The sequence below is a fragment of the Schistocerca serialis genome, chromosome 9 (genome assembly GCF_023864345.2).
Source record: "Schistocerca serialis cubense isolate TAMUIC-IGC-003099 chromosome 9, iqSchSeri2.2, whole genome shotgun sequence".
In the NCBI taxonomy this organism is placed as follows: Eukaryota; Metazoa; Arthropoda; class Insecta; order Orthoptera; family Acrididae; genus Schistocerca; species Schistocerca serialis.
The window spans coordinates 35,626,913-35,653,950 of record NC_064646.1 but is presented as its reverse complement, the minus strand read 5'-3'; the positions used below and the strand labels follow the sequence as shown (position 1 = coordinate 35,653,950).

The 27,038-nt window shown below is 40.5% G+C and overlaps 2 protein-coding genes across 10 annotated transcripts in view; one reads left to right on the top strand and one right to left on the bottom strand.

Moving 5' to 3' along the window:
* The window catches only part of LOC126419883 (trichoplein keratin filament-binding protein), a 791,911-nt gene that overhangs the window by 467,908 nt on the left and 296,965 nt on the right, over positions 1-27,038 (top strand). Inside the window, exon 1 of one of the 9 annotated variants that reach the window (XM_050087145.1) lies at positions 2,477-2,700. The exons of 7 other annotated variants lie outside the window; for them this stretch is intronic. The gene's annotated coding sequence lies outside the window, so the exon portion shown is untranslated. Of the gene's footprint in view, positions 1-2,476; positions 2,701-27,038 lie in introns of those variants that run through there. One more of the 9 variants, XM_050087141.1, reaches the window with a different exon arrangement.
* The window catches only part of LOC126418803 (peptidoglycan-recognition protein SB1-like), a 143,892-nt gene that overhangs the window by 22,467 nt on the left and 94,387 nt on the right, over positions 1-27,038 (bottom strand). Inside the window, exons 2-3 of the mRNA XM_050085738.1 lie at positions 4,321-4,357; positions 2,246-2,451 (exon numbers count right to left, since the gene is read on the bottom strand). Of these exons, the coding sequence (XP_049941695.1) occupies positions 2,246-2,451; positions 4,321-4,357 (243 nt within the window). The remainder of the gene's footprint in view (positions 1-2,245; positions 2,452-4,320; positions 4,358-27,038) is intronic.

Sequence of the window (27,038 nt, the reverse complement as noted above, 5' to 3'; positions counted from 1 at the left end):
TGTAGCCTCTCCCCGATGTTATTTAATCTGTATATTGAGCAAGCAGTAAAGGAAACAAAAGAAAAATTTGAGTGGGAATTAAAGTGCCTGGAGAAGAAATAAAAACTTTCAGGTTTGCCGATGACATTGTAATTCTGTCAGACACAGGAAAGGACCTGGAAGAGCAGCTGAACGGAATGTACAATGTCTTGAAAGGAAGATATAAGATGAACATGAACAAAAGCAAAAAGCACAACGAGGATAGTGGAATGTAGTCGAATTAAATCGGGTGATGAGGGAATTAGATTAGAAAAGGACACTTAAAGCAGTAAAAGAGTTTTGCTATTTGGGGAGCAAAATAACTGATGATGGTCGAAGTAGAGAGGATATAAAATGTAGACTGGTTATGGCAAGGAAAGCGTTTCTGAAGAAGAGAAATTTGTTAACGCCGATTGTAGATTTGTCAGGAAGTCGTTTCTGAAGGTATTTCTATGGAGTGCATCAATGTATGGAGGTGAAACATGGATAATTACTAGTTAAGACAAGAAGAAAATGGAAGCTTTCGAAATGTGGTGCTACAGAAGAATGCTGAAGATTAGATGGGTAGATCACATAACTAATGAGGAGGTATTGAATAGAATTGGAGATTAGAGAAATTTGTGGCCCAGCTTGACTAGATGATCACCGGTTTATTATTGGGGGGGAAGCGCGGAGGGTAAAAATCGTAGAGGGAGACCAAGAGATGAATACACTAAGCAGATTCAGAAGGATGTAGGCTGCAGTAGTTATTCGGAGACGAAGAGGCTTGCACAGGACAGAGTAGCATGGAGAGCTGCATCAAACCAGCCTCTGGATGAAGACCACAACAAATATGGTCCAAGACAAGAAGAAAAGTGTAGTAAATATGGACTCTAGTACAATAGACGGGTTTTATAGTAGCGAAGATGAGCAAGTGCTCATAACTCTTAAGGTATAAATTTTAGAGCCCATGTTTACTAGAAGCTTTTTCCTTGTTTTAGTCCTTGCTGCCACCTCTGAAAGTCATGAACCCTACAATGTTAGCAACAGCAGTGCCGGAACATGTATACTACTGTCAGAGGTATCAGAAGAGTTTTCACTCGTCGGTTTCCGAACCTGGGTCTCTTTCGTGAAATTGATACGTTTACCCTTGTCCATCAATCCAGAAAGTGTGTGACATCATCACGGAATAATTCTGTTTTAAGTCATTGCATAGTTTTCGATGGAGCACATGTAGAATGTAGGAAAAGTGAATTTTGCAACTGGCATGACAGAGGCTTTAGATGAGCATAGAAAAGTCGCTGATCGTTTCTTTTATCTTACAAAGGCACTGTGTACGCTACAACAGTCTCTGCAAAAGCTGAGAAAATGATAGAAACGATAAAGCAGCTGAGGTCGTTACTAATTAGTAGCGAGAGAAAGTATACTGGTATTACAGACATACACGCACTGTAGTTGTGTACATAGCGTAAATTTAAATTTGGTCTTTCTTTCTGTTCCATGCAAAGTGACCCTAAGCCGAGTTCGTCATCGGAAAGTGAGTGTAGATGACCGAAAGTCAGGTTTTCACTAATGAAAGAAATTTCATGAAATTATCACTGCTGGCGCTTCATTTCCTTGTCATACAGCAGTGTATCCCGTTCTTATAAGCTAGAAAGGTGTGTCCTCCGTGAAAGTTGCTGTAAAATCTACAGAACCACCCACAATGTGTCCGTGTGAAACACACACACACACACACACACACACACACACACTATATATATATATATATATATATATATATATATATATATATATATATATATATTATGGTGGCCAGTGCCATATTTCAGGTTTAAAAATTATCTAGTGAGGCGGTGAAAGCAGATTTTATATTCAAAATTGAAGTTTTGTACTACGGTCCGTGGAAACGTCAGTTTTCGGAAGAAACGCTGGAAATAGACGGCGCATACATCTACAATGATTTAAATTGAGTTGAGGTATTAGCTGTTTTCCATTGTTTATCGATTAAAAGTTTTTTATATTGTTGCTCAAAGATGTACCAGGTGAATAATAATTCGTGGTATTAATGTACTACAGCCATCTGGTGAACGTTTTCGTCGAAACTAGTAATGAAAAGAGACTATAAAATAATCTAAACGTTTGACGAGTCGTGGCGGCTGTTTGCCAAGTTGTCGCACAGCCTCTGAAGCCGTAAGCGTACCACCAGTCGCACGCGACCGCGACGGCGCCCGCCGTGGCTACTCACTCGGCTGCACGGCGGCCGCGAGCAGGAACTGCACCACCAGCATTGCTGCCCGCCTGTCGCTCTGGACTCGCCTCCTGCTGGCCGCCCCTCGTGCCGACAGCTCACACCGGCTCACCTTGCCCTGCCGCCTCTTTTTAAACTGTGAGCCGCCTGCGGGCGCCGGATTACTTAAACCGCCGCGCCGGACGAGCGTTGTTAACGTGTTGCTGCGCCGTTTGTGACGTCACTGTGCCCTGTGCCGGCAGCGGCACTTCCAGTGGTGGGGCGGCGAGGATCGGGGAAAGACGGTTTGGCCAAGCACAGCACAGGACAGCCCAGCTCCGCCGACCGACCGGGGGTTTCGCACGTGCGGCGGCCGCGGGGGAAACCACGTGCCAAGGCCGGCGGAGAGGTGACGGGACCGGAGAGGGGTCGCCGTCCGCGGGGATTTTACGAGAGCCACGCGGATCACTCGCGTAAGCTTCACGTGTCCACATTCATTTTAAAATAAATTTATCCAGTGTGGGGAGCTCAGGAAATTATGTAGGCCCATTAAAAACTGTCGAGAGATACCGCAACTAGCAGCAAACACTTTATTACTTTGTTATCGTTACTATTTTCGCCATTCTTCCTCAGTTTCTGCTTCGCCGACTCTTGTATTGCAGCTAACAATGAATGCAATCCTATTCGGATTTTGTAGCTGAACGTTTTGTTACTGTTTTCACTGTACGTGTTTCACCTGATGCTATTAGACATCTGCAGTGCTATACAAAGAAATAAGCAACAGTTGAAAGATTTGTTGCAAAAAAAGCTATTTCCAGTTTTCCGACTTTTGGTAAACCGAAAAAGCTTTTAAAAAACAGAATTCTTAGATGTGTAAAATTTTCCTTTCTCTTTTTCCGTAATGGTTAAGCCAGTATTCACTCTTTCGTGTTTCACGGCACGAGTCTCACATTTTTTATTTTGTTTGTGGACGTTTGGCCAGCCATCCTTCCACGTGTCTCATTGTTGGAACTGCCACTTTCTTCGTCACAAAACAGGTATTTTGTCTGCTGTTAGAAAGATTTCATAAAAAATGCCTGCGTCAGTCATTTTGTCTGATAACTTCAACTCAAATACAGCATTTATTGTACTAATACAAACTGGATTTCATTCTTCACATTCGCCCCTCTGCTAACGTCTGGCTAATCTGATTGCTCTATCTGCGTGTAGTCCATCTTGAGTTCGTCTTTCGCACGGTTTATTAAAACAATTTAGTACGCAACTTTTTGATGATTTGTGAGCTGACCAAAAAAATTGGTGCATATGCACAATCGTGACCTGTCACTATCTGTAATAATTTATCGTCCCCACTTAACGCTTTGTGCCTCCAATTTCTAATTGAATTGAATTTCGTTTAAGTTCTCTAGGTTTCTAAACTTTCCGCCTTTCACGTACGGGAATGCGACTGCTGCTTTCACCATCTTCGCTAGAAGTAGTTTCTTTCACATCAGAAGTCTCAAACTAAGCACTAGCTCCAGAGCTTAATAATCTTTCCTTTTCCAAATCAATCATTATTCGTTCAGCAATGTACACTGAGGAAACAACAACAATATGCTAAATAGAATCAAAAAATTATACACGACTGACAAGCACTCCGCTGCTGTATTAAGTTCCATTTAATTTAACTTTGACCGCAACAAAAAGGAGCTCCCTTTTTGATGCAACAAACTAACCAACCACTGTGATAAGAGGGGTTGGCAGGTATCCGGTCCTGTGTGGCCAAATTATACAAGTTCGGACTGTCTGACTTTTTTGAGGCTTTTTACGATGAAGTAGATACCTCACAACTGAGGCCCGTTCCACGTTAATACCGTTATTTGCGAGTAATAAGCAGGATTAACGACAGGTACCATAAGGACATTCACAGGGTGATTCTGTGATGACACAAACTTTCAGGAATGATGGAGAAGGATAACGTGTCAATTTGAGGTGAGGAAGCCGGCTACGGAAACGACCGAGTCGAAAGTTATAAGCGAAAAATCATTCTGCATTTTCATTGTACCTAACCGGCGCTGTAAAGGTTTGCTTCTTGAACGTAATTAAAAGCGACTCACATCGCATTGATGGGCGGCAGGCTTTTGTAATACACCGCTGTAAAATGTTATCATAAAACAAACTGCTAATTGAATTCGACGGAATAAAAAACCCACGTTGACATAAAAGCGAAGCGGCCGTTTCCTAATAACTGCGAATATTAAGGGGATGCCGCTTGTTAAGTCAATAATGTAAACTGAAGGCGGTAACCTATAATAATAATTATTTTTTTATTGTATTAAATAACTAGAAATGCAACCGATTGGTACGATACGGTGAAAACATTAACACTACAAAGTACGAATTTAATTAGCGGTTTCTTTTAAGATAATCTTTTGACTACCAGTGAGCCGACGTACCTGCTAGAAAGAGCGCCCCATCGCTCCTAGCTAAAACATTCAGTAAATGGACAGCACTTATAACAACTTGGCGAAATTCTTTGTGCTTTAATTGGCAGCTCTGCAACAGTCACGAAACGCAACAGCCAATGAGATACTTTTGTCTTGTGAAATTAAGATGAAAAAGTGTAACTTACACTGAATTTGAATTTCCAGACTTCATCAGTTGAACGAACAACGAAGTAGTCATAACGTGTAGACCATTAAACGTTAATTTGTGTTGTATTTGGCCTACTTCGCCTGTGCTAGGAATTACGTCGTCATGTCTTGCGTGTCAAAATTATTAAGATGGATAAGTGTATCGTGAAATACAAAAGGACTTTGATAATCGTGATGGTGATACGAATCGACAGCGTGTAGCAGTAAAAGTGATCTATCTCCGGCAGCGTGTGACGATGAATTCTGTTGCTATGGTAATTCCACAACAGATGATAGTGGTACTGAAAGTAAAAACATATACATGGATTCAGTACGACGAAAAACGACGTCAGAGTTTGTTTCTTGCGTAGGTCTGTGCGTGAAAACATGAGATTGTCTCCAAAAGCTGTCACTGCGAACAAGCATTTCTGTAATGCGTTCGTTAAGTGCGACTTTAAGAATTGGTCCATTGCCCTAAAACGATTCAGATCTCATGCAAAAAGTAATTTGCATATGTATTCAGTTAGTACAAATAATTCTATAAAAAAGGAGTAATTATTCTGTCATCAGTTAGTCATTCTAAAGCAAAAGAAATGCAGGCCGCTACTGTTTCTTACTTCAGTATTCTTGTTGGTTTGCCAAGGATTCACCTTGTCTGTTCATGGTGATAAGTCTCCTGATTTTGTCAAATCTTCTGAAATCACGTTCCGAGGATGTGCCCGTAATGAAACTCTGGATTTATCAGACTAGTTAACAATTGGATGTCTCATGACATAATTAATATAATAACATTGATAAGCAAGTCTCTTCGGAGAATTTTGATTCAACAAATAAAAGAATATGATTTATATGCATAATGTTGGACGAGACATCCGATGTATCAATTAGAGAGCAGATGTCTGTTTCCATTCTACTGACCAGAATTTTGCTTTTTATGAGTTGTTTCATGATTTTTATGAGCGCCTATTAACTGTGATAGATACCGTGTTTAAATCTGCGAAGGATGTATTATTAAGATATTCTATTTCTATGAACAATTGTAGGCAACCCTATGACGACGCAACAAACGTTGCCGGTTGTTTGCAAGAATTACAGTCACGGATAAAAGAAACTAAGCCCGCGGCTATTTACATCAGTCGTAGCGTCCAATATTTCTACGGAATCCAAACTGATCTTCCCCGAGGTTGGCTTCTACTAGTTTTTCCATTCGTCTGTAAAGAATTCGTGTTAGTATTTTGCAGCCGTGACTTATTAGACTGATAGTTCGGTAATTTTCACATCTGTCAACACCTGCTTTCTTTGGGATTGGAATTACTATATCCTTCTTGAAGTCTGACGGTATTTCGCCTGTCTCATACATTTTGCTCACCAGATTGTAATTCATGAGATATTCAAGAAAAGTGGCGATTTCTATTTTTTGACACTGTGGATCAAACAATAAGTAGCTTTAAAAGCAGGTTTCCGCCCGAAATTGCCACGCCTTCTCAAAATAGGCAAAGAAGATAGTTACGTTATATCTTTCCAAAATGACGACTTCGAGTATGCTAGACTGGGTTTTCATAGAGATATTTTGTTGGATGTGGTAAAATAACAATGTTACACTAGACAGCTTTGAAACCGTAGTGAAATACTCGAGTACGCAAGAGGATGACAAGTGTGTAGCTCTGAAGAACATAATACAAGAATATGTAAAATTTTTGCGACTTCTTTTAACGATATCTGTATCCACGTGTACTGCAGAACGTTCGTTTTCTGCACTTAAAGACAGAAAACTTACACCAGAGCCGCCATGAACCAAGACCGGTTAAATCGTGTAGCATTGTTGAACATACATTCCGATCTCGCAAGGGAACTGAACCTTTAATCAACGAATTCATCAGCGAAACAACTGCCAGGGGTGGCACGTTCCAGTCTCACCCTGTTTAGATGAGTGTTCATCTATTTTAAGTTACTTTTGTGCCATTTACACTTACTATAATTATATAGAGGGTAATTATGAGTTTTAAAGTGTAACCTGATGAGCATACGCCAAGATTTTCAAAAGTCGGCGCCTATGATGGTATTACGGACTAAAACAAGAAAAAAAATCTAGTAAGCATGACCTCTGAAACGGACACTTCAAAAGCTGTGAGCACTTGTTCAGCAGAAGAGACATATTTCACAGTAGCGAAGATGAACTTGTGCACATATCTCTTAATGTATACATTTTAGAGACCATGTTTATTGCACTTTTTTTTCTTGTTTTGGTTCATACTAACACTTTTGACAGGTACGTACCCACAATATTAGCAACAGCTGTATACCGGTACATGCATTCCGCTGTCAGAGGTATCACAGTGATTTTCGCTTATAACTTTCGACTCGGATGCTTCCAAACCAAGGCCCCTTACCTAAAATTGATACATTTATCCTTATCGATAATCCCCAAAATTTTGTAACATCGCCATGGAATCAACCTGTATATATAGTAGCCGATGCTATTCTCATGTGTGTGTGCGCGCAACTTTATTTTTCGTAGGCCGAAAGAGCTTAAGTACATCGCAACCGCGCTACGCGCAGAGAGAGCGAGGCAGAAGAGTGTCCCACCGCGTCTCGCTCGCGCGTGTCTCCTACTCGTGTTGAAAGACGCAAATGCGAGGAAGGGAAGGTTAGAAAGAAGACTGAGCACATAGTTCCTACCATAACTGCCAAATTGTAAGGCTGCTTAATGGCTGTTTAATGTGAAGCTTTGTGAAAATTATCGTGGAGCCAGTAGTACAAACTGTGTTGGCAGGTTGTGTGGTCGGGTGCTTAAAGGCAGGATAGTGGGGATGCTGATAGACGTTGAAGAGCAAATTATTTTTCCCACATGGGGAGATCTTGTGGCGACAACACTTTTATTCGTAAGACAATTAATGACTGGAAAGGAGAGAGACTAGAAAGGATTCTGAGAAGCCATTTAGTGTTTGCGGGTCTGGACAAGGTGTATAACGTGTAGTGCCGCTGAAGAAACTATTTGAAGTCCCTAGGAGGAGTGTACTTGACGTAAGTTAGACATATATGCAAACTATTTAAGTTTGCATATTGTGTAGTCAATGTGGGTAGCAAAGTTTCGTCACAGCCTTTCAAAATTACAAAAAGATTAAAGCAGGGGTTTCTTGTCTCCTGCATTGTTTAAAATATATATGCAGATAGCTTTAGACTTCTGGAGGGAAAGGTAGTGTGCAGGGATGGGCATTTAGATGATAAAGTACCAGTGTATGTGTACCTTGTTCGTCGCAGGTGATGAGGTGATGGTGGCGGCTAGTGAAGATGATATTTGCTTTATGCTAAGAAAATTATTAGAATAATAAGATAAATGGGGATAGAAAGTAAACTTTCAAAAGATTGAATATCAATGCAGCGGAGAAAATGTAGGAAACATAATAGTAGATGGACAACACGTCAAAGCATGTAAGACATTTAAATATTTTGACAGCATCAGATCGCAAGGTAGGATAAGTAATTGAGGAATACAGCAACGAGTAGCACAGAGGAAAACAGCAAGCGAGAAGTTTAACCCCTGTTACGTTCTTCTAAGATAAATTGGAAAGTAAAGAAGATGCTCTGTACAACAACTTAACGGATACGACTGCTAGCAGTAGGGTTGCCGAGTGACCGGCCATGTATATGCGAGTCCGGCCTTCGTTAGGCTTTTCAGCGGTGAAGTAGATAACGTACAACTAAGGTCCGTTCCAAGCTAATGATACAAGCGCGAGGAAGAAGTATGAGGAGGACTAAGGTATATACCATAAGGATTTAAAGGTATATCAGTTACTGAAACTGGCAGAATATTGTTCTGCAATTCTAAGGCACAATGCCAATGCCGAAAGAACCGTCGAAAGGGTGTTCTCTTTCATAAACCCGCAGTCAACTAAGAAATTGCTAACCGACATGGTCACAGAGATAATGATGATGATGTGTAATTCAAAATTATCCTGTCAATAGTTCCGTGAATAGTTGACCCCATACTTTTTAAATGACTAAATCCTCACCTAACAATCATTCATTTGTGCGACTAAAATCTGCATTCCCATTTACATAACCATAGATTAAAGGTCGCAGTTATAAAACATCTACATATTTTCACGTCGCGCTCATTTTTGTTTTACAGTTTCAATAATCCGTTAGCTAAGTGCTGTGAAACACTACTATATATCTGGTAAGAACTGCTGATTTTCTTAAAACAACTGTAAGCGATTACCTTTGCCACACTGACTGTTTACTAGTGTCTCATTACTTATCTGTGTATATGTGTGTTGCCCGCTTTTCCCTCTTGCAAGCTTAGTAAGAGTCTTTAAATGTTTATTCTGATTTATGTGCATATTTTCCGTAGAAGCTAGCTTGCGATTATGATCTCTGAGATTTTGTGCAAATCAGGAGTGATTTGTCCCATATTTCCAGACTCTCATGCGTTCTTTGTATCACATCTCGCCCATTGTACCTGCTAGCTCCCGGTACTTAATGTAACATGTGAGACATTTTAATGTCTTACTTGTTGGAATCTAAGAAACTGAACTATTCCCTTAATTCTTTGTGGTTATGGAAATCTTCATGAACGATGCCCATCTGTTATGGAATATTCAGTACCAGGTCTAATTCAATATAGATATAATTCAGGGTCGCCATTAAATGATAGTCGTCGATATATATATTGTTGGTTTGCATAATAATTGACTGATCAATTGATTTAATTCAGAATAATCGAGTGAACTGAGCCAGAGGTGCAATTAGTGGCAGAATCTCAAGATTAATTAAAAGTATCTGCAGCCCCACGTGCTTCTCCTGGCTCGACAATAAATAATTTACATTTAACAAGCAGAGGACAAACCTCTGTCATCAAAGGATAGTACACATTCAAATACTAGTATTTGTGCATGGGGGAGGCTAAAAGTAGACGACTCACAGCTTAAACCTGTCATTAATCAGACAATCAATCGGTTCCCGAGTTGTGCACTCTATAAACTGAATCTTTAATAACAAAAATAAAGGAGTGCCCCCGTATACATTTGCGCAGGGGAAAATGCCATAGGATGTATCCTATAAAAAGGAAATCAGGATGTATGGGATTGATCATTGGCAGTAACGCCGAAATCCGGTTGAAATTGGACTGAACATCTGTTGTATTCAAACATTTGGAAAAATACGGCACATTTACACAAAACCATTATGGTTGCTGGTGCCTCCTTTAAGTAAGCACGCAAGTGCAACAACTAAGCAAACTCCTTGCCTCATGGGCTAGTAAACCATTAGTTACCTATTAACATAGGAATAATTTAATGCTCAGAAATCATACGCGCAATTTGCATCCATGCCAGCACCACATGGAAAAAGGAAGAGCAGCTAGAACGATTACAACGTGCACCACGAACACACATAATCGGCAAAGGCTTACGCATCAATGATTAAGCAGGAAATTCACAGCTCGAACTGAATGGGAATTGCGATTCGAAATGCAATTCAGATCGGAAATAGTGATTCAATAACGCACAGAAATACCGAGTCACTTAAAGCGGACAGAAAGAACTATGTGGCCGGACGAGTTCTGATGTCGAACAAACCACGAGCATTCCACAGTTCCGAAGTGTTAAACCTACAACAAATTGCAATGGCAAAATAATCACGACCTCAAGCATACTGTTGGCCACATCAAGTGGCATAACCATACAAGGCACCCGGGCAGGGAAATAAAAAAAAACCGACGATACGAATAGTCATAAATGCACATAAATGTAGTTTAAACATTTAAACCCCACCAGTGAAGAAAAAGAACTGAAAAGCGACGAGCTGAAGTCTCATTCGTTTTTCAAGCACGTGGCACAAGTTACACAAAGCCAGACCAAAATAAAATATTAACATTCCGAAAAATTGGTTAATCTGGAAGGTATTACCCACACAGTAAATTGCTGCGAAATAATTGCAAGACGAACAGTTCCCGAGAACTTACGACTTTCTAACCATCGACAAACTTGTGGGATAGAACAAACAAAGGAACACGTACTAAACGAATAGAAAATACAAAATAGAGATGAAACTAACGAAAACACGAATTCCAGCTGAGACCAAGCGTGGCTCGTAAACCACGCTCCCACATTCCTCAGTTTCGGCTGAACAAAGTTGTTGTTGTTATTGTTCCTTCTGAATCTGCTTAGTGTATTCATCTCTTGGTCTCCCTCTACGATTTTTACCCTCCACACTGCCCCCCAATACTAAATTGGTGATCCCTCGATGTCTCAGAACATGTCCTAACAACCGATCCCTTCTTCTGGTCAAGTTGTGCCACAAACTTCTCTTCTCCCCAATCATATTCAATACCTCCTCATTAGTTATGTGATCTATCCATCTAATCTTCAGCATTCTTCTGTAACACCACATTTCGAAAGCTTCTATTCTCTTCTTGTCCATGTTTCACTTCCATACATGGCTACACTCCATACAAATACTTTCAGAAATGACTGCCTGACACTTAAATGTATACTCGATGTTAACAAATTTCTCTTCTTCAGAAACGCTTTCCTTGCCATTGCCAGTCTACATTTTATATCCTCTCTACTTCGACCATCATCAGTTATTTTGCTCCCCAAATAGCAAAACTCCTTTACTACTTTAAGTGCCTCATTTCCTAATCTAATACCCTCAGCATCACCCGACTTAATTCGACTACATTCCATTATCCTCGTTTTGCTTTTGTTGATGTTCATCTTGTATCCTCCCTTCAAGACACTGTCCATTCCGTTCAGCTGCTCTTCCAAGTCGTTTACTGTCTCTGACAGAATTACAATGTCATCGGCGAACCTCAAAGTTTTTATTTCTTCTCCATGGATTTTAATACCTACTCCGAATTTTTCTTTTGTTTCCTTCACTGCTTGCTCAATATACAGATTGAATAGCATATGGGAGAGACTACAACCCTGTCTCACTCCCTTCCCAACCACTGCTTCCCTTTCATGCCCCTCGATTCTTATAACTGCTATCTGGCTTCTGTACAAATTGTAAATAGCCTTTCGCTCCCTGTATTTTACCCCTGGCACCTTCAGAATTTGAAAGCGAGTATACCAAACAACATTGTCGAAAGCTTTCTATAAGTCTACAAATGCTAGAAATGTAGGTTTGCCTTTCCTTAATCTTTCTTCTAAGATAAGTCGTAGGGTCAGTATTGCCTCACGTGTTCCAACATTTCGACGGAATCCAAACTGATCTTCCCCGATCTCGGCTTCTACCAGTTTTTTCCATTCGTCTGTAAAGAATTCTCCTTACTATTTTCCATCCGTGACTTATTAAACTGATTGTTCGATAATTTTCACATCTGTCAACACCTGCTTTATTTGGGATTGGAATTATTATATTCTTCTTGAAGGCTGAGGGTATTTCGCCTGTCTCATACATCTTGCTCACCAGATGGTAGAATTTTGTCAGGTCTGGCTCTCCCAAGGCCGTCAGTAGTTCTAATGGAATGTTGTCTACTCCCGGGGCCTTGTTTCGACACAGGTCTTTCAATGCTCTGTGAAACTCTTCACGCAGTATCGTATCTCCCATTTCATCTTCATCATCATCCTCTGCCATTTCCATAATATTGTCCTCAAGTACATTGCCCTTGTATAGGCCCTCTATATACTCCCTCCACCTTTCTGCTTTCCCTTCTTTGCTTAGAACTGGGTTTCCATCTGAGCTCTTGATATTCATACAAGTGGTTCTCTGTTCTCCAAAGGTCTCTTTAATTTTCCTGTAGGCAGTGTCTATCTTACCCCTAGTGAGATAACCCTCTACTTCTTTACATTTGTTCTCTACCCATCCCTGCTTAGCCATTTTGCACTTCCTATCAATCTTCTTTTTGAGACGTTTGTATTCCTTTTTGCCTGCTTCATTTACTGCATTTTTATATTTTCTCCTTTCATAAATTGAATTCAGTATTTGTCCTGTTACCCAAGGATTTCTACTAGCCCTCGTCTTTTTACCTACTGCGTCCTCTGTTGCCTTCACTACTTCATCTCTCAAAGCTACCCATTCTTCCTCTACAGTATTTCTTTCCCCTATTCCTGTCAATTGTTCCCTTATGCTCTCCCTGAAATTCTGTACAACCTCTGGTTCTTTCAGTTTATCCAGGTCCCATCTTCTTAAATTCCCACGCTTTTGCAGTTTCTTTAGTTGTAATCTACAGTTCATAACCAATAGATTGTGATCAGAGTCCACATCTGCCCCTGGAAATGTCTTACAATTTAAAACCTGGTTCCTAAAACTCTGTCTTATCATTATGTAATCTATCTGAAACCTGTCAGTATCTCCAGGCTTCTTCCATGTATACAACCTTCTTTCATGATTCTTAAACCAAGTATTAGCTATGATTAAGTTATGCTCTGTGCAAAATTCTGCCAGGCGGCTTCCTCTTTCATTTCTTAGCCCCATCCATATTCACCTACTACGTTTCCTTCTCTCCCTTTTCCTACTACCGAATTCCAGTGACCCATGACTATTAAATTTTCGTCTCCCTTCACTACCTGAATAATTTCTTTTATTTCATCATACATTTCTTCAATTATTTCGTCATCTGCAGAGCTAGTTGACATATAAACTTGTACTACTGTAGTAGGCGTGGGCTTCGTGTCTATCTTGGCCACAATAATGCGTTCACTATGCTGTTTGTAGTAGCTTACCCGCACTCCTATTTTTTTTTTATTTATTATTAAACCTACTCCTGCATTACCCCTATTTGATTTTGTATTTATAACCCTGTATTCATCTGACCAAAAGTCTTGTTCCTCCTGCCACCAAACTTCACTAATTCCCACTATATCTAACTTTAACCTATCCATTTCCCTTTTTTAATTTTCTAACCTACTTGCCCGATTAAGGGATCTGACATTCCACTCCCCGATCCGTAGAACGCCAGTTTTCTTTCTTCTGATAACGACGTCCTCTTGAGTAGTCCCCGCCTGGAGATCCGAATAGGGGACTATTTTACCTCCGGAATATTTTACCCAAGAGGACGCCATCATCATTTAATCATACAGTAAAGCTGCATGCCCTCGGGAAAAATTACGGCCGTAGTTTCCCCTTGCTTTCAGCCGTTCGCAGTACCAGCACAGCAAGGCCGTTTTGGTTAGTGTTAAAAGGCCAGATCAGTGAATCATCCAGACTGTTGCCCCTGCAACTACTGAAAAGGCTGCTGCCCCTCTTCAGGAACCATTGCGTTGTGGTTGCAACTACGGTACGGCTATCTGTATCGCTGAGGCACGCAAACCTTCCTTTCCACCAACGGCAAGGTCCATGGTTCATTGGGGGGGGGGGGGGGGGGGGCTGAACAAAGTAATTACCTATAAAATCGAACAATAACAAAAACATTACCAGTCCCTATACCGAATAAAATTTTCCGCATAATTCTTACGATCTGAAGCTATGAAAGAAATGGATTGAGACTTCATCTAGACTGAAACTTACACGATCTCAGTCATTATATATCTCCCACGAGCAACCTCACTCACCAAATTTCCAGAAACCAGAGAAAAGCGCACTAGCAAAATCTGTGTCCACGTAGGTAGCGGGAGTTGTCAGAACGAAACATTATCATTAAATATAGGAAGATCAACAAAAACAGTATAAAAGTAAAATGTTAAGATCTAAACGCTTTGTGCACCCTGCCAACTTGAGCACGATAGCGCTTCGACCAGAGGGGGCCAAACCTCCTTGCCTCACTCTTAGCCTACACAGCAGCTGGCTTAACTGCCACCGCAGCAGATCAGAAGTTTACCCACCACCAAACACACTGAAAACGCGATACCCACACACATCATTCACTCTGTCATTCAAAGAGTGGAGGAATGAGAAAGGAGGATAGGAGTACAACATTAAAACAAATCAAGTGTGAGGAAGGTAGAGGAAACACAGGTACTTCATAAATCGATATATATGCGTGTAAAACAGATAGATAACAAACATAATTTCAGAAAATGTGTGGTGTTGTGGCAAATAAGGACTAATTCATCAGCTGAATCTTCTTCCCAGCATGATTTATGATATTCACCGAGAACTAATAAGTGAGAAGACTCTAAAATTAGCGTTTTTGATCTAAACATCTACATCCATACTCCGCAAGCCACCTGACGGTGTGTGGCGGAGGGTACCCTGACTACCTCTATCAGTTCTCCCCATCTATTCCAGTCTCGTATTGTTCGTGGAAAGAAGGATTGTCGGTATGCTTCTGTGTGGGCTCTAATCTCTCTGATTTTATCCTCATGGTCTCTTCGCGAGATATACGTAGGAGGGAGCAATATACTGCTTGACTCTTCGGTGAAGGTATGTTCTCGAAACTTCAACAAAAGCCCATACTGAGCTGCTGAGCGTCTCTCCTGCAGAGTCTTCAACTGGAGTTTATCTATCATCCCGTAACGCTTTCGCGATTACTAAATGATCCTGTAACGAAGCGCGCTGCTCTCCGTTGGATCTTCTCTATCTCTTCTATCAACCCTATCTGGTACGGATCCCACACCGGTGAGCAGTATTCAAGCAGTGGGCGAACAAGCGTACTGTAACCTATTTGCTTTGTTTTCGGATTGCATTTCCTTGGGATTCTTCCAATGAATCTCAGTCTGGCATCTGCTTTACCGACGATCACCTGTATATGATCATTCCATTTTAAATCACTCCTAATGCGTACTGCCAGATAATTTATGGAATTAACTGCTTCCAGTTGCTGATCTGCTATTTTGTAGCTAAATGATAAGGGATCTTTCTTTCTCTGTCTTCGCAGCACATTACACTTGTCTACATTGAGATTGAATTGCCATTCCCTGCACCATGGGTCAATTCGCTGCAGATCCTCCTGTTACTTAGTTATTCGTGTACTCACGTTCGTTGGACGGCATCTAGCTGATTCTATACACAGAAAAACAAAACTTTCGCACTTTGTAGAACGAGGAGCAGGAAATGTGCAGCACACTTCAACGGAGGCCAAGAAGCCTAGGAGTGTACAAAGTGTTAGGAAGAAGAAAGTGCTGCTGGTAGGTAGGTAGTAGCCACGGGCGAGGTGTAGGTAGGCCCTCAGTTACAGGAATGTTTAGGGGCAGCGTACCAGGCCACCAGTATCTTCAAGCCAAATGCAGGGCTAAGTCATGTGATAGAGGACCTAGGGTCTTTATGTAAGGACTTTACAAATGAAGATCATGTAGTGATAGTGGGTGGGGCGGGAAACAGTTTGGACAGGGGTGGGGCGTATGACATAGGCGGTGACCTGGACAAGATAGCTTCCCTGACTCATGGCATCAACGTACACTTTGTTGAGCTGTTCCGGCGTCATGATCGACCACACCTTGATGGAGCTGTGAGGCGAATCAATGTGGGGTTAGGAATGGCTCTAAGGACAACCAACTTTGCTAAAGTTTCTCTGGTGCCCGTCGGACTATCAACAGATGGGGTTTCACTAGGCATGGCCTACACCGAAACAAGACTGGGAAGGGAAGATTGGTACAGCTGATTCATGAAAGTACAGGGGGTGGATGTCGCGCCACACATGGTGAAATACCTGTTGTCATAGGTAGGAAAAGTAGGTCTTTTTTAGGATAAATCCAGACAACAGGTTCCCCTGCCTAAAGAGTATTTCCAGTAGTTTAAAAAATACTGAAACAGTTACTCACAAAACAGATTTTAACACTTCAAATATCACATATACCAGATGTCACAAAGAAAAACAAACCATTGGAAAGAGTAACACGGGGCATTTCACAGACTTAACAATCCTCCATCAAAACATGCAATAAATAAAAAATAAAATACAACTATTAGAAGTTGAGCTCCAATCTTTCAACTGCACAGTAGTTTGTACTATTGAGCACTGGTGTAGAGACACAGAAATCCAACATGTAGTATTATCACTGTATGAAAAGGCAAACTCTTAGTGCAGAACTACTTCAAGGGGTGGAGGATCATGCATTTATATCAGAAAAGGAACACAGTTCAAATCAAGACCTGACCTCAGTACAGTAAGTGAAGATACACACTTTGAAATATCAGCTATTGAATTAACAGGACTTGATATCATCAAGAAATTAATCATTTTGTGTGTGTATAGATCTCCCAGTAGTAGTGTGGACACATTTTTCAATAAATTAACATAAGTTCTAGATAAAGTCTCAAGTACAAAGGTCAACATAAATCTTTTATTAAATAATAAAATTGCAGCCAAATAGCCATATACAGCTACTTTGCTTAACATTTTACATTTACATTTTTGCATATTCATTTATCGATTTCACTCTTTTACTGCACAGTTCTGTGTGATATCGTTCACAGGCTTCGTTACACAGTTCACATACACAGGTTGTGGCTGGATCGTGATAAGTTTTCTTTTTGCAAATTAGATGATGAAAGCCGTGAATAGAAAATCTAGTTACGGCATGTCGCAGTTCGGAGTTTGGTGCTGTCCATGAGCGGTTCGTCATTGCTTCGGTGCCATAGAACTCCGGCCATACTTTTTCTCATTTGTCCTCTATGATCTTCAGTTGATTTCTGGAAGTCCTGGTGTGTGGCATCATATATCGAAGTTTGATCTTCAATTCGGAATGTCTCTCTCGCTAACAGGTACACTAGTCTAGATCTTGTTGTCTTTGAGAGACCTATTGCTCTTTTAAGATAAGTCGATTTTACCTTTTCTAGTGTTTCTAGATTTTTTTCTGTCAGGTGGTCCCATATAACCACCATCCCATAGGCAAGGACTGGCAAGATTTTTGCCTTGAATAATTTCATGGCCGTTTCTAGATTGAGTAGGCGGATGTTTTTGATGTCCTGTATTGCTATTATTGGTTGGGCTGCACGTTCTGTGTTTTGTGAAGCACTTGGCTGTTCGTTGCAATGTCACCCCTAAGTATTTAAAGTCTGATGAGATTTTTATTTTTTGTCCTCTGATGTTGATTTCCGCATTCTTGGGGGTTTTGCCTCCTTTTCTGAAAATCACCATTTCTGTCTTTGTTATGTTAAGGTTTAGTTTGTGTTCACTGCACCATTTGTCTATTGTCTCAATGATTTTCTACAGCTTCTGTATATGTGTTGAACCTACGGCTATGTCGTCAGCGTATGCATATATGTGTACATCATCTTCATTTTCTCCAATTCGCAGTACTTCTTCAGTGGCAAGAATGTAGAGTAAAGGGCTCATTGGGTCACCTTGTAAGACTCCGTTCGATTGCAAAATGAGGTTCGAAAAAGAGAGGTTGTCCGATATTGTGATTAAGTTGTATTAGAGGATTGACTTGATTATTCTTGCCCATATGCTATCTTCTCCCATTGTGTTTTCCAGTTATCGGACTATGAGATCTCTTTCCAGTAGGCTTTGGTGAAGTCTATGGACACTGTGTAGAACATTTGTTTCTTTTGTAGCGCTTCGTCGATGTTGTTTAGAAGAAGCCTGACTGCCGCAAGTGTTGATCTTCCAGATCTGAAGCCCATTTGTCGTTCTGGGAGATGACTGTCCACACAGGCTTTGATTTTTTGTATAATTATCTTTGAAAACGTCTTTAACTGAGTATTTTCCAGGCCTAAGCCTTTGTACTTGTTTGGGTCCGTCGGGTCTCCTCTACTTTTGTAGAGGACTTTTCTTGTCGAGTGTCTCCATTGGGTCGGAATTATTCCAAGTTCCAGGCTTTTGTTGACTAATTTGATCCATATGTGCTGGAGGGCCTCTTTTGCATCTTTTATATGTTCATAATATATATTATCAGGTCCTGCTGCTTTCTTGTTCTTCAGTATTTTTATTACTTCTTTTACATCTTCTTCATTTATAGTTTCCCATACATTGTCTTTTTCCTTAGTCTGTTTTCAAGGTCTCGTTCTCTAAAAAAGTTTCTATTTGTGTTATTTGTTCTTGCAGGTTTGTTAATTTTTCTGTATCTATTTTTCTTTGTGTGATTTGGGGGGCCTTCCTTGCTGGCGGTGACGTGACATTATCTGTGTGGGGACATTAACATCAACACTAATATCATAAATGAATCCAGCAGCATCTTCATAAACATCCTTCGAAGTTCTGGCATGACCCTATTGGTCAATAGTGCAACAAGGGTTGCTGCAAGCAGTAATTGATCATGCGGCCACAAATATGGACAGGGAAAAATGTGATGTAGCTGTAAAAGATCTCGGACTATCAGACCATCTCTGTCAAATAACAACAGTAACATCAGGCATCGAATCAGTCCCTAAAGTACAAGCCTACAAACGACATCTATCAGAAATCAAAATAAATGATTTTCCAAAAGAACTAGCAAAACAAAGATGGGATTAAGTGTATAAGGAAACCAAAGTGAATACGAAATTCTCTAAATTCTCCACATTGTTTAAATTGAACTTTGAAAAGGCATTTCCAAAAGTATGTATGTCTGTATCAACATCTCACAAAAGCAGATTAAGAAGTCCTCCCAAACACTTGAACACGTCATTTCCATGAAAACGATTCACAACGATCCTGAATTCTTAACCTTATATCATAGATACAAAAAGATCTATAGGAAGGTGCTGATTGCTGCAAAAAAGTCATTTAATAACAAAATAATATATAATGCAGAGAATAAAAGCAAAGCAGTCTGGGATGTTATAAAAAAGGAAACTGGGAGAGGCAAACAAATGCAGAATATCTATGGGAGGGGGATAAGGTAATAAATGATCCACGACACTTAGTAAACTATGTAAACGAGCATTTTTCAAGTATTGTAGAGAAGTTGCAGCAAAAATTCCCAGAGAATGAAGTCAATGTAACTGTTCAAAAACTAAAAAAAAAAATAAAAACTCAGTAGGCTTAGATGAAGTACCAATGTGTGTACTGAAACAATGCATAGCGATTCTACAAGGCCTCTTGACAAATATAATAAATGAATCCTTCACATCAGGGACATTTCCAGAGCAGTTAAAACAGGCAAGAGTTGTACCTTTGCTTGAGAAAGGTAATTCAGAAGACATAGAAAACTACTGGCCCATTTCTCTGCTGTCAGCATTCTCAAAAATAGTAGAAGCAATTATGAAAGACAGATTAATGAATTACCTGAATAAATACAGTCTTTTAAGCGAATCACAGTTTGGTTTCCGAGGTGGCGCCGGCCGGAGTGGCCGAGCGGTTCTAGGCGCTTCAGTCTGGAACCGCGCGACCGCTACGATCGCAGGTTCGAATCCTGCCTCGGGCATGGATGTGTGTGATGTCTTTAGGTTAGTTAGGTTTAAGTAGTTCTAAGTTCTAGGGGACTGATGACCTCAGAAGTTAAAGTCCCATAGTGCTCAGAGCCAATTTGAACCATTTTTTTCCGAGGTGGCAAAAATACGGAGTGAGCCATAGTAGAATTCACAAAAGGTGTACTTGATGCTCTTTATAAAGATGAGTGTGTCACAGGCATATTTCTGGATCTTTCTAAGGCGTTTGATACAGTCGACCACAAGATTCTATTAAATAAAATAGAAGCATTAGGAATAAGAGGGGTAGTTAATGACTGGTTTCGATCATACCTAGCAGATAGGGTACAAAGAGTAGAGATAACACATACTTCAAATAGATGTAAACATTTAGTAAAACACTTATCAGAACCAAAATACATTAATACTGGGGTTCCGCAAAGTAGCATATTAGGACCAATACTGTTCATGATATACATCAATGACTTTCCCAGTCGTGTTACTCATGGTGACAAATTTCTCTTCGCTGATGACAGCAATATTATAGTCACTGAGAAAACCAGGGAACTCCTTGCCGAGAAAGCAAATGAAACTCTCAAGGAAGTTTATGATTGGTCAATACGCGATAAAATGACACTGAACATAAAGAAAACTAATGCCATGAATTTCAGTTTGAAGAGGAAAAATGACAATGTTAATATAAATGTAGAGGGCACCTCTATGGACTGTGTAACATCAGCATCTTATGACCTTAGAATCCTGTCATCAGTGTGTAACATGCAGTGTGTTTTAGTTTCATATTATTCAGATGTACACTCAGTTTTTAGCTATGGCTTTCTTTTTTGGGGAACAAACGCACAAAATATGAAAACAATTTTCAAAATCCAAAAAGAGCCATAAGAATAATAACCAAAAATACTAGCCCTGCTCATTGTAAAGATCTGTTCAAAAAACTGGGGATTTTAACTGCTCCATGTGAATACATTTGCAAGTCAGTTGTACACATCAAAAATAACATTGGTAATTACTGCACAAACAGCTCTGTCCATGACCATGCAACAAGAGACTCAACTTAAATTTACCAAGAAAAAATAAACATAAAACTCAAAACAGCATTTTCTACCAAGGAATAAAACTGTACAATAAATTACCAAAAGAGAGTAAAGAAATTGCAAAAATACACTTTTTAAAAAGGCAGCTAGAAAGTACCTGTTACGCAATAAATTTTGTATTTTGAAGGATTACATAGATAAAACAGAGTAGGGCTTTGATTTAAAAAGTTATACAAATAAATAATAATTATTATAAAACATCCAAAATTCCACATAACACCTACACTTTATGTTTTTTTCCTTCTTTCCTTTCTAGAAATACTTACCCCCAAGCTTTGCATAGCACAATACTAACACCTCTTCCTCTTTCTGAGCTCAACATCTCACTCATTATGGAGGGATGCTGACTCAGTTTTTCAGGATAGCAAATGGGAAGTTGCAGTACAGAAAATGGCCCAGAGATCACGTGTGTGTGTGTGTGTGTGTGTGTGTGTGTGTGTGTGTGTGTGTGTGTGTGTGGTGAGTGAAGTGTTATGAAACAATGTGTGTATAGTGTGTGCAGTGACTGATAGTGAGATATGAGTGAACAGTGCGGCATTATATTAATTAATAAGTTATTTGTAAAAAAGTATTGTATACTGGGAGTAAATCTAATGATTGTCTCTAACTCGAAGTCTGTAAATATATGTGTTTACGAATTAGCTTATTTTAAATTGATCTAAATTTGTAAATACTTTGACATGTCCTATATCCGTGTGAAAAGAGATCTACGGATGAATAAAGCTGCTGCTACTACTACTACTTGTTTATGATCAAGAATATTACGCCATCTTGCTGTTCGCGCGTGTCGGGAGAGGTGTACAGCATGTTGCGAGAAGGCTGTGAAAACTGTAGCGCGACTTCTGTTCGTTATTTATGTCTCTCTATGTGTTGTGGAAGTTGTTCTTTGGCGTGTGTGTACTTTCTGTTCTGTGTCCTTGGTAAGTTCTCTCAGTGCGGTGAAGAGTGTGTTGTTGCAAAGTGTTGTGTTTTCGTTTATTACATTTTTCCCTTCGACTATAGCCTTTCGTATCTAGTAATTTTCTTCTACTCTTAGTTGTCAGTATAGACAGTTGCTGTTTTTCAGAATGTGTAGATCGTTTTCAATATTAGTGGGGTTACGATTTCTGTACATTAGATGTCCTGCGAAAGTTGAATGTGTGCTGTCAAACTTTAGAGCTCTCTCGTGCTCTGTGTACCTCGTTCGGAAGTTTCTGCTTGTTTTTCCTATGTATTGGGCCTCACAGGAGTTGCAAGTGAGTTAATATATTCTAGCGTTGGTGAATCTGTTTGAGGTTTTTCTGACTGGTCAGTCTTTTCTGAACTGTATTGTTTGTTCTGAATGTTATTGGGATACCTTGCTTTTTCAAGATGTTTCCAATTCTATGTGATATTTTGTTTTTGTAGTAGTTTTCTACAGCAATCTGTTTGATTATGTTTAGTTCCTGTGTGTAGTTTTCTGGTTTTAAGAGGTATTCTGTTTATCCTGTGGAGCACGTGTGTGAAACTGGCATATTTATGCAAGAAACTCCCAGACATACAAATAAATGAAATCTCATCCATTCTTAGGCTAATTACATAATAAAACTACTTCACTTTCAACAACAACTTCCGTTTGCAACAAGAGGGGCTACCCATGGGGTCCCCCACAAGTGGAACCTTAGTCAACATTTTCTTGGACCATATAGAGCATACAATATTCAATAACAATGTAAAACAAGGAGGGTACAAAACAATCTACTGGTACCGATGTGTGGTTGACATAATCTGCCTTGTAGATGAAACTAATAACAGGATAGAAGAACTAAACAGTAACATCAACACCGTACACCCACAGATCCACTTCACAAAGGAAAAAGGAAAAAAAACAACAAGAAGAAACTAAATTTCTTGGATCTTACAATCACAAGAAACAACATAACAACATTCAACATGAATTTTCCATCTACAGAAAACCCACATCCACAAGCACTGTAATCCACAGCTCATCCAACCACCTGACAGTGCATAAATATGTCAGTTTCACACACACGCTCCAGAGGATAAACAGAACACCTATTAAACCAGAAAACTACACATAGGAACTAAATATAATCGAACAAATTGCTGTTGAAAACAAATTCAACAACGAGGGAAAGCTGATACGTGCAGTACACACAGCAGACCACACCACTTCAGGAAAAAGGACAGATGGTACACACTATACAATAAAAAAATATCACATAGCACTGGAAACATCTTGAAAAAGCAAGGGATCCCAATATCATTCAGAACAAACAATCATTCAGAACAAACAATACAGTTCAGAAAAGACTAAGACCAGTCAGAATAATCTCAAATAGTTTCAGCAACGCTGGAATATATCAACTCACTTGCAACTCCTGTCAGGCCCAATACATAGGGCAAACAAACAGAAACTTCCGAACGAGGTACACAGAGCACATGAGAGGTCTAAAGAGTGACAGCAACATTCAACTTCCGCAGAACATCTAATGTACAATAACCATAACCCCACTAATATCGAAAACGATCTATACATTCCGAAAAACAGCAACACACTATACCGACAACTAACAATAGAAGAAAATTACTACATACGAAAGGCTATAGTCGAAGGGAAAAATGTAATAAACGAAAACACAACACTTTGCAACAACACACTCTTTACCGCTCTGAGAGAACTGACCAAGGACACAGAACAGAAAGTACACACACGCCAAAGAACAACTTCCACAACACATAGAGAGACATAAATAGGGAACAGAGGTAGCCGTAATTCGCGTTACAGTTTTCACAGCCTTCTCGCAACATGCGATACACCTCTCGCGGCAAGCGCGAACAGCAAGATGGCGTAACATTCTTGATCATAAGCAAAGTGCGGAAGTTTTGTTTTTCTGTGTATAGAATCAGCTAGATGCCGTCCAACGAACGTGAGTACACGAATAACTAAGTACCAGCCCAGTACACACCAAATAATTGGATTCCACAATACTACCGCAACCCCAAGCGTATATTGCTGGCATACGAAGTTCACCCTGTAGTGCTTTGTTTACTAACAGCCGCTCACACAGTTGCAGATGACATGATGTTCGCTGAGAAAAAACGGCAACAGAAAAAAAAAGCACAGAAATATGTCGCAAACAGCGAAAATAATTCTCAAAAACATGCTATAACATACAATAAATAAGGTATTCTGAAAGTCTCCATAGAAAACTATATTTCAGAAAACGTATGGTAAAAATGTAATAATGTGTCACTGTGTTTGTTGTATAACTATGCTATTTTCTGCATGTATTACATTAAAAAAAAACACTGATGATTGTGATATTTGTCGCCGAAACTAATTTTGGGAAAATAAACAAGTAAACAAACAACAAGGTGTTTTGTATCAAGGCGGACTCAATTTCTGATATTTTGTGTTTCTATGCAAACACGACAAAATGGAAGAGTTCCAAGATAAAGTTACTGGCTCTTTTTTAACATTGTCCAGCAAAGGTCTGCATCTGTTTAGAGTTCAGGAAAACACAAAAACTCAGCTGCGCCGAAAGGAGTGCATAATTTAGCATGAAGATTGTGACAATCAAATACACATGAGTTATACAGCAGTTGCTGAAGGCAAAGTACTGTCTCACCACAGTGAGCCACATAATCGTACAGTTTGCTAAATGAGAGGTTTAAAAGAATTACGAGAAATCATTGCTAGAAGTGTATGAGAATTCTGTAATGAATAGAAGCTCAATGCTCCAGACTGCAAGAGGTACAGGGGGAGGAGTGGGAGGGCGAAACTAGCTCCTCTTGCCTCCCCAGCCCTGTTCGGACGCCCGTGCCCGTGGCTTACATGAAGTCATTAGAGTATGAAATGCCAGTAAGCACTGTTGAGCAACTGATTGGATGGGTCCTAGCGGCGTGTTCGATTCTAAAACAAACAAGGGTATCAGATGATGGTCAGTGGGGGGTGCCTACCTCTTATATCAAGTCACCTGCCCCGATTGCAGAAGCACGCGCGTTCTTTCCGCGGATCTGTTGTCATTAAGGAGTGATTTTTCCCTCTATTTGTTTTGCCTAGTATGTTGTGAAGCGAATCGTCGAATTCTGTATCGTTTGGAAGTTGCAATTCAGTCGCTAGCCAATCGAGGAAATAGTAGAAGCGTCAGAAATGCATGCGTTGCTTTATTACATCCATTGAGACAGGCGGTCGTTATTTTGAACTTGCTGCAAGGTGTTTGTAAGTAAATAACGAAATATTTATTTCCGCACCATTACTTGCTGATCTCTGAGCCCTCGATTGAAGGTCATCCCTTACCTGGTCAGTTTTCGACCTAAAGATTTGGAACACCCTGTACATGTGCTATGGAGCGCCGAGCAGCGCATGTTTCTGGAAACGTCCTCCCTGTTACAACCGAAAACTTTGTGTTCTGAAGATTAAGATACCTGCCCAAAATCGCAAATAATGACACTCCGACCCCAATCGCTAGCCAGTGTTGCGCAAATGACTTATTGTGATACTGCTGTTCCGGCACGTTTTTCAACTTGGTAGACCTGTTGCACCGGTAATACACTGGACCCGCATTTGAGAGCACCGCATTTGATTTCCCCCCTGGCCATCCGGATTCAGGTTTCCCGTGAATTCCGTAAATCGTTCGAGGCGTTTTCCGAGACGGTTCCTGTGAAAATGCAAGGCGACTCTCTTCCCTATCCTTCATCAAACGGAGTTTGTACTCCGTCTTCAAAGATTTTGTTGTAAATGGTACGTTAAACGTTATCTTCTGATTCCTTCGTGTTGCGCCAAGAGAAATTGTAACAAGTATTGTCCGACAAAGTGTTAGCGTACTGTCATCACACCTTACTCAGTACTGGAACATTTTAGTACGGCGCCGGCACTTACTAACGGTTTCAGTTGTCGCCGGATCTGGACTTCGTCGCCAGCACGATTGGGAGTCAGAACAGCGTATGTTGGGACCTGTGTCCATGGCGAGCCAGTGCCGTGTGGGAATGTCGTAACGCTGTTTCGCTGGAATGCAATTAAAAGTTGTGAAAAATCGCACAAAGCGTTTTTATAGAAATTTTGTCGTGTCCACTAATAAGTGGATGGTGGTGTCGCTTGCAGTGTTTATGTACTCGCGGTCATTAATTATGATCGAGATATTTATGATTAAACTTCAGCAACACTACCAGACTGAACTGAATCTCTTGTGTGGAAACGGGTTAACTGACAGCACATCAGTATTTATGAGCTTTATTGCCATACTAGGTCTGAAAATATTCAGAACTTATTCATCGTGTAATGAAGGATCAAATTTACTTTCTTGTACGCGTATGAACGGCTGTCATCAAACGTACAGTGCAGCTGATAGATTTGCAGAATGCGCGCGAGTGTATTTCCAATTTTGTGGGATATTATTCGAAACTCGCCTTGATGCGTACTTAGTCAACACTTTCAGGTACGATCTGTTGCAGTGCGGGCAGTGAGTGATTGCGGCCTATGTACCACCGGAAGGGGTCCTAGTTGGACAGTAACGAACATACACTGACTTAGCACATGTCACGGGATGGGCGTCTAATATCGCGTCGGGCCTCCTCTGACCCTGCGGAGTGCAGTGAGACGCTGTGGAAGTGAGTCTACAAGGCCGTGGCACTCCTCTGGAAGCAGCTGACACCATTTGGTCTGCTCGTGGGTGCAGGATCCATGGCACGGAGCCTGCGTTCCATGAAATCCCAGATTTGGGGCTCAAATCTGGTCTCCATGGTAGCCATCTCCGTCTTTGGACCACCCCTGCCTATTCCTGGAACCATTCCCGAGCGACGTGGAAGGGATGTGGCGGCGCTTTGCCACATTGAAACACCGAAGAACCTTCAGGTTGTCGGAAGGCCAAAAATGGCTAGAGATAGTCCCCTAACAGCTCAACATACCGCGGACCATTCAAAGTCCCTTCCAGAACAGCTAGGGGGCCCATT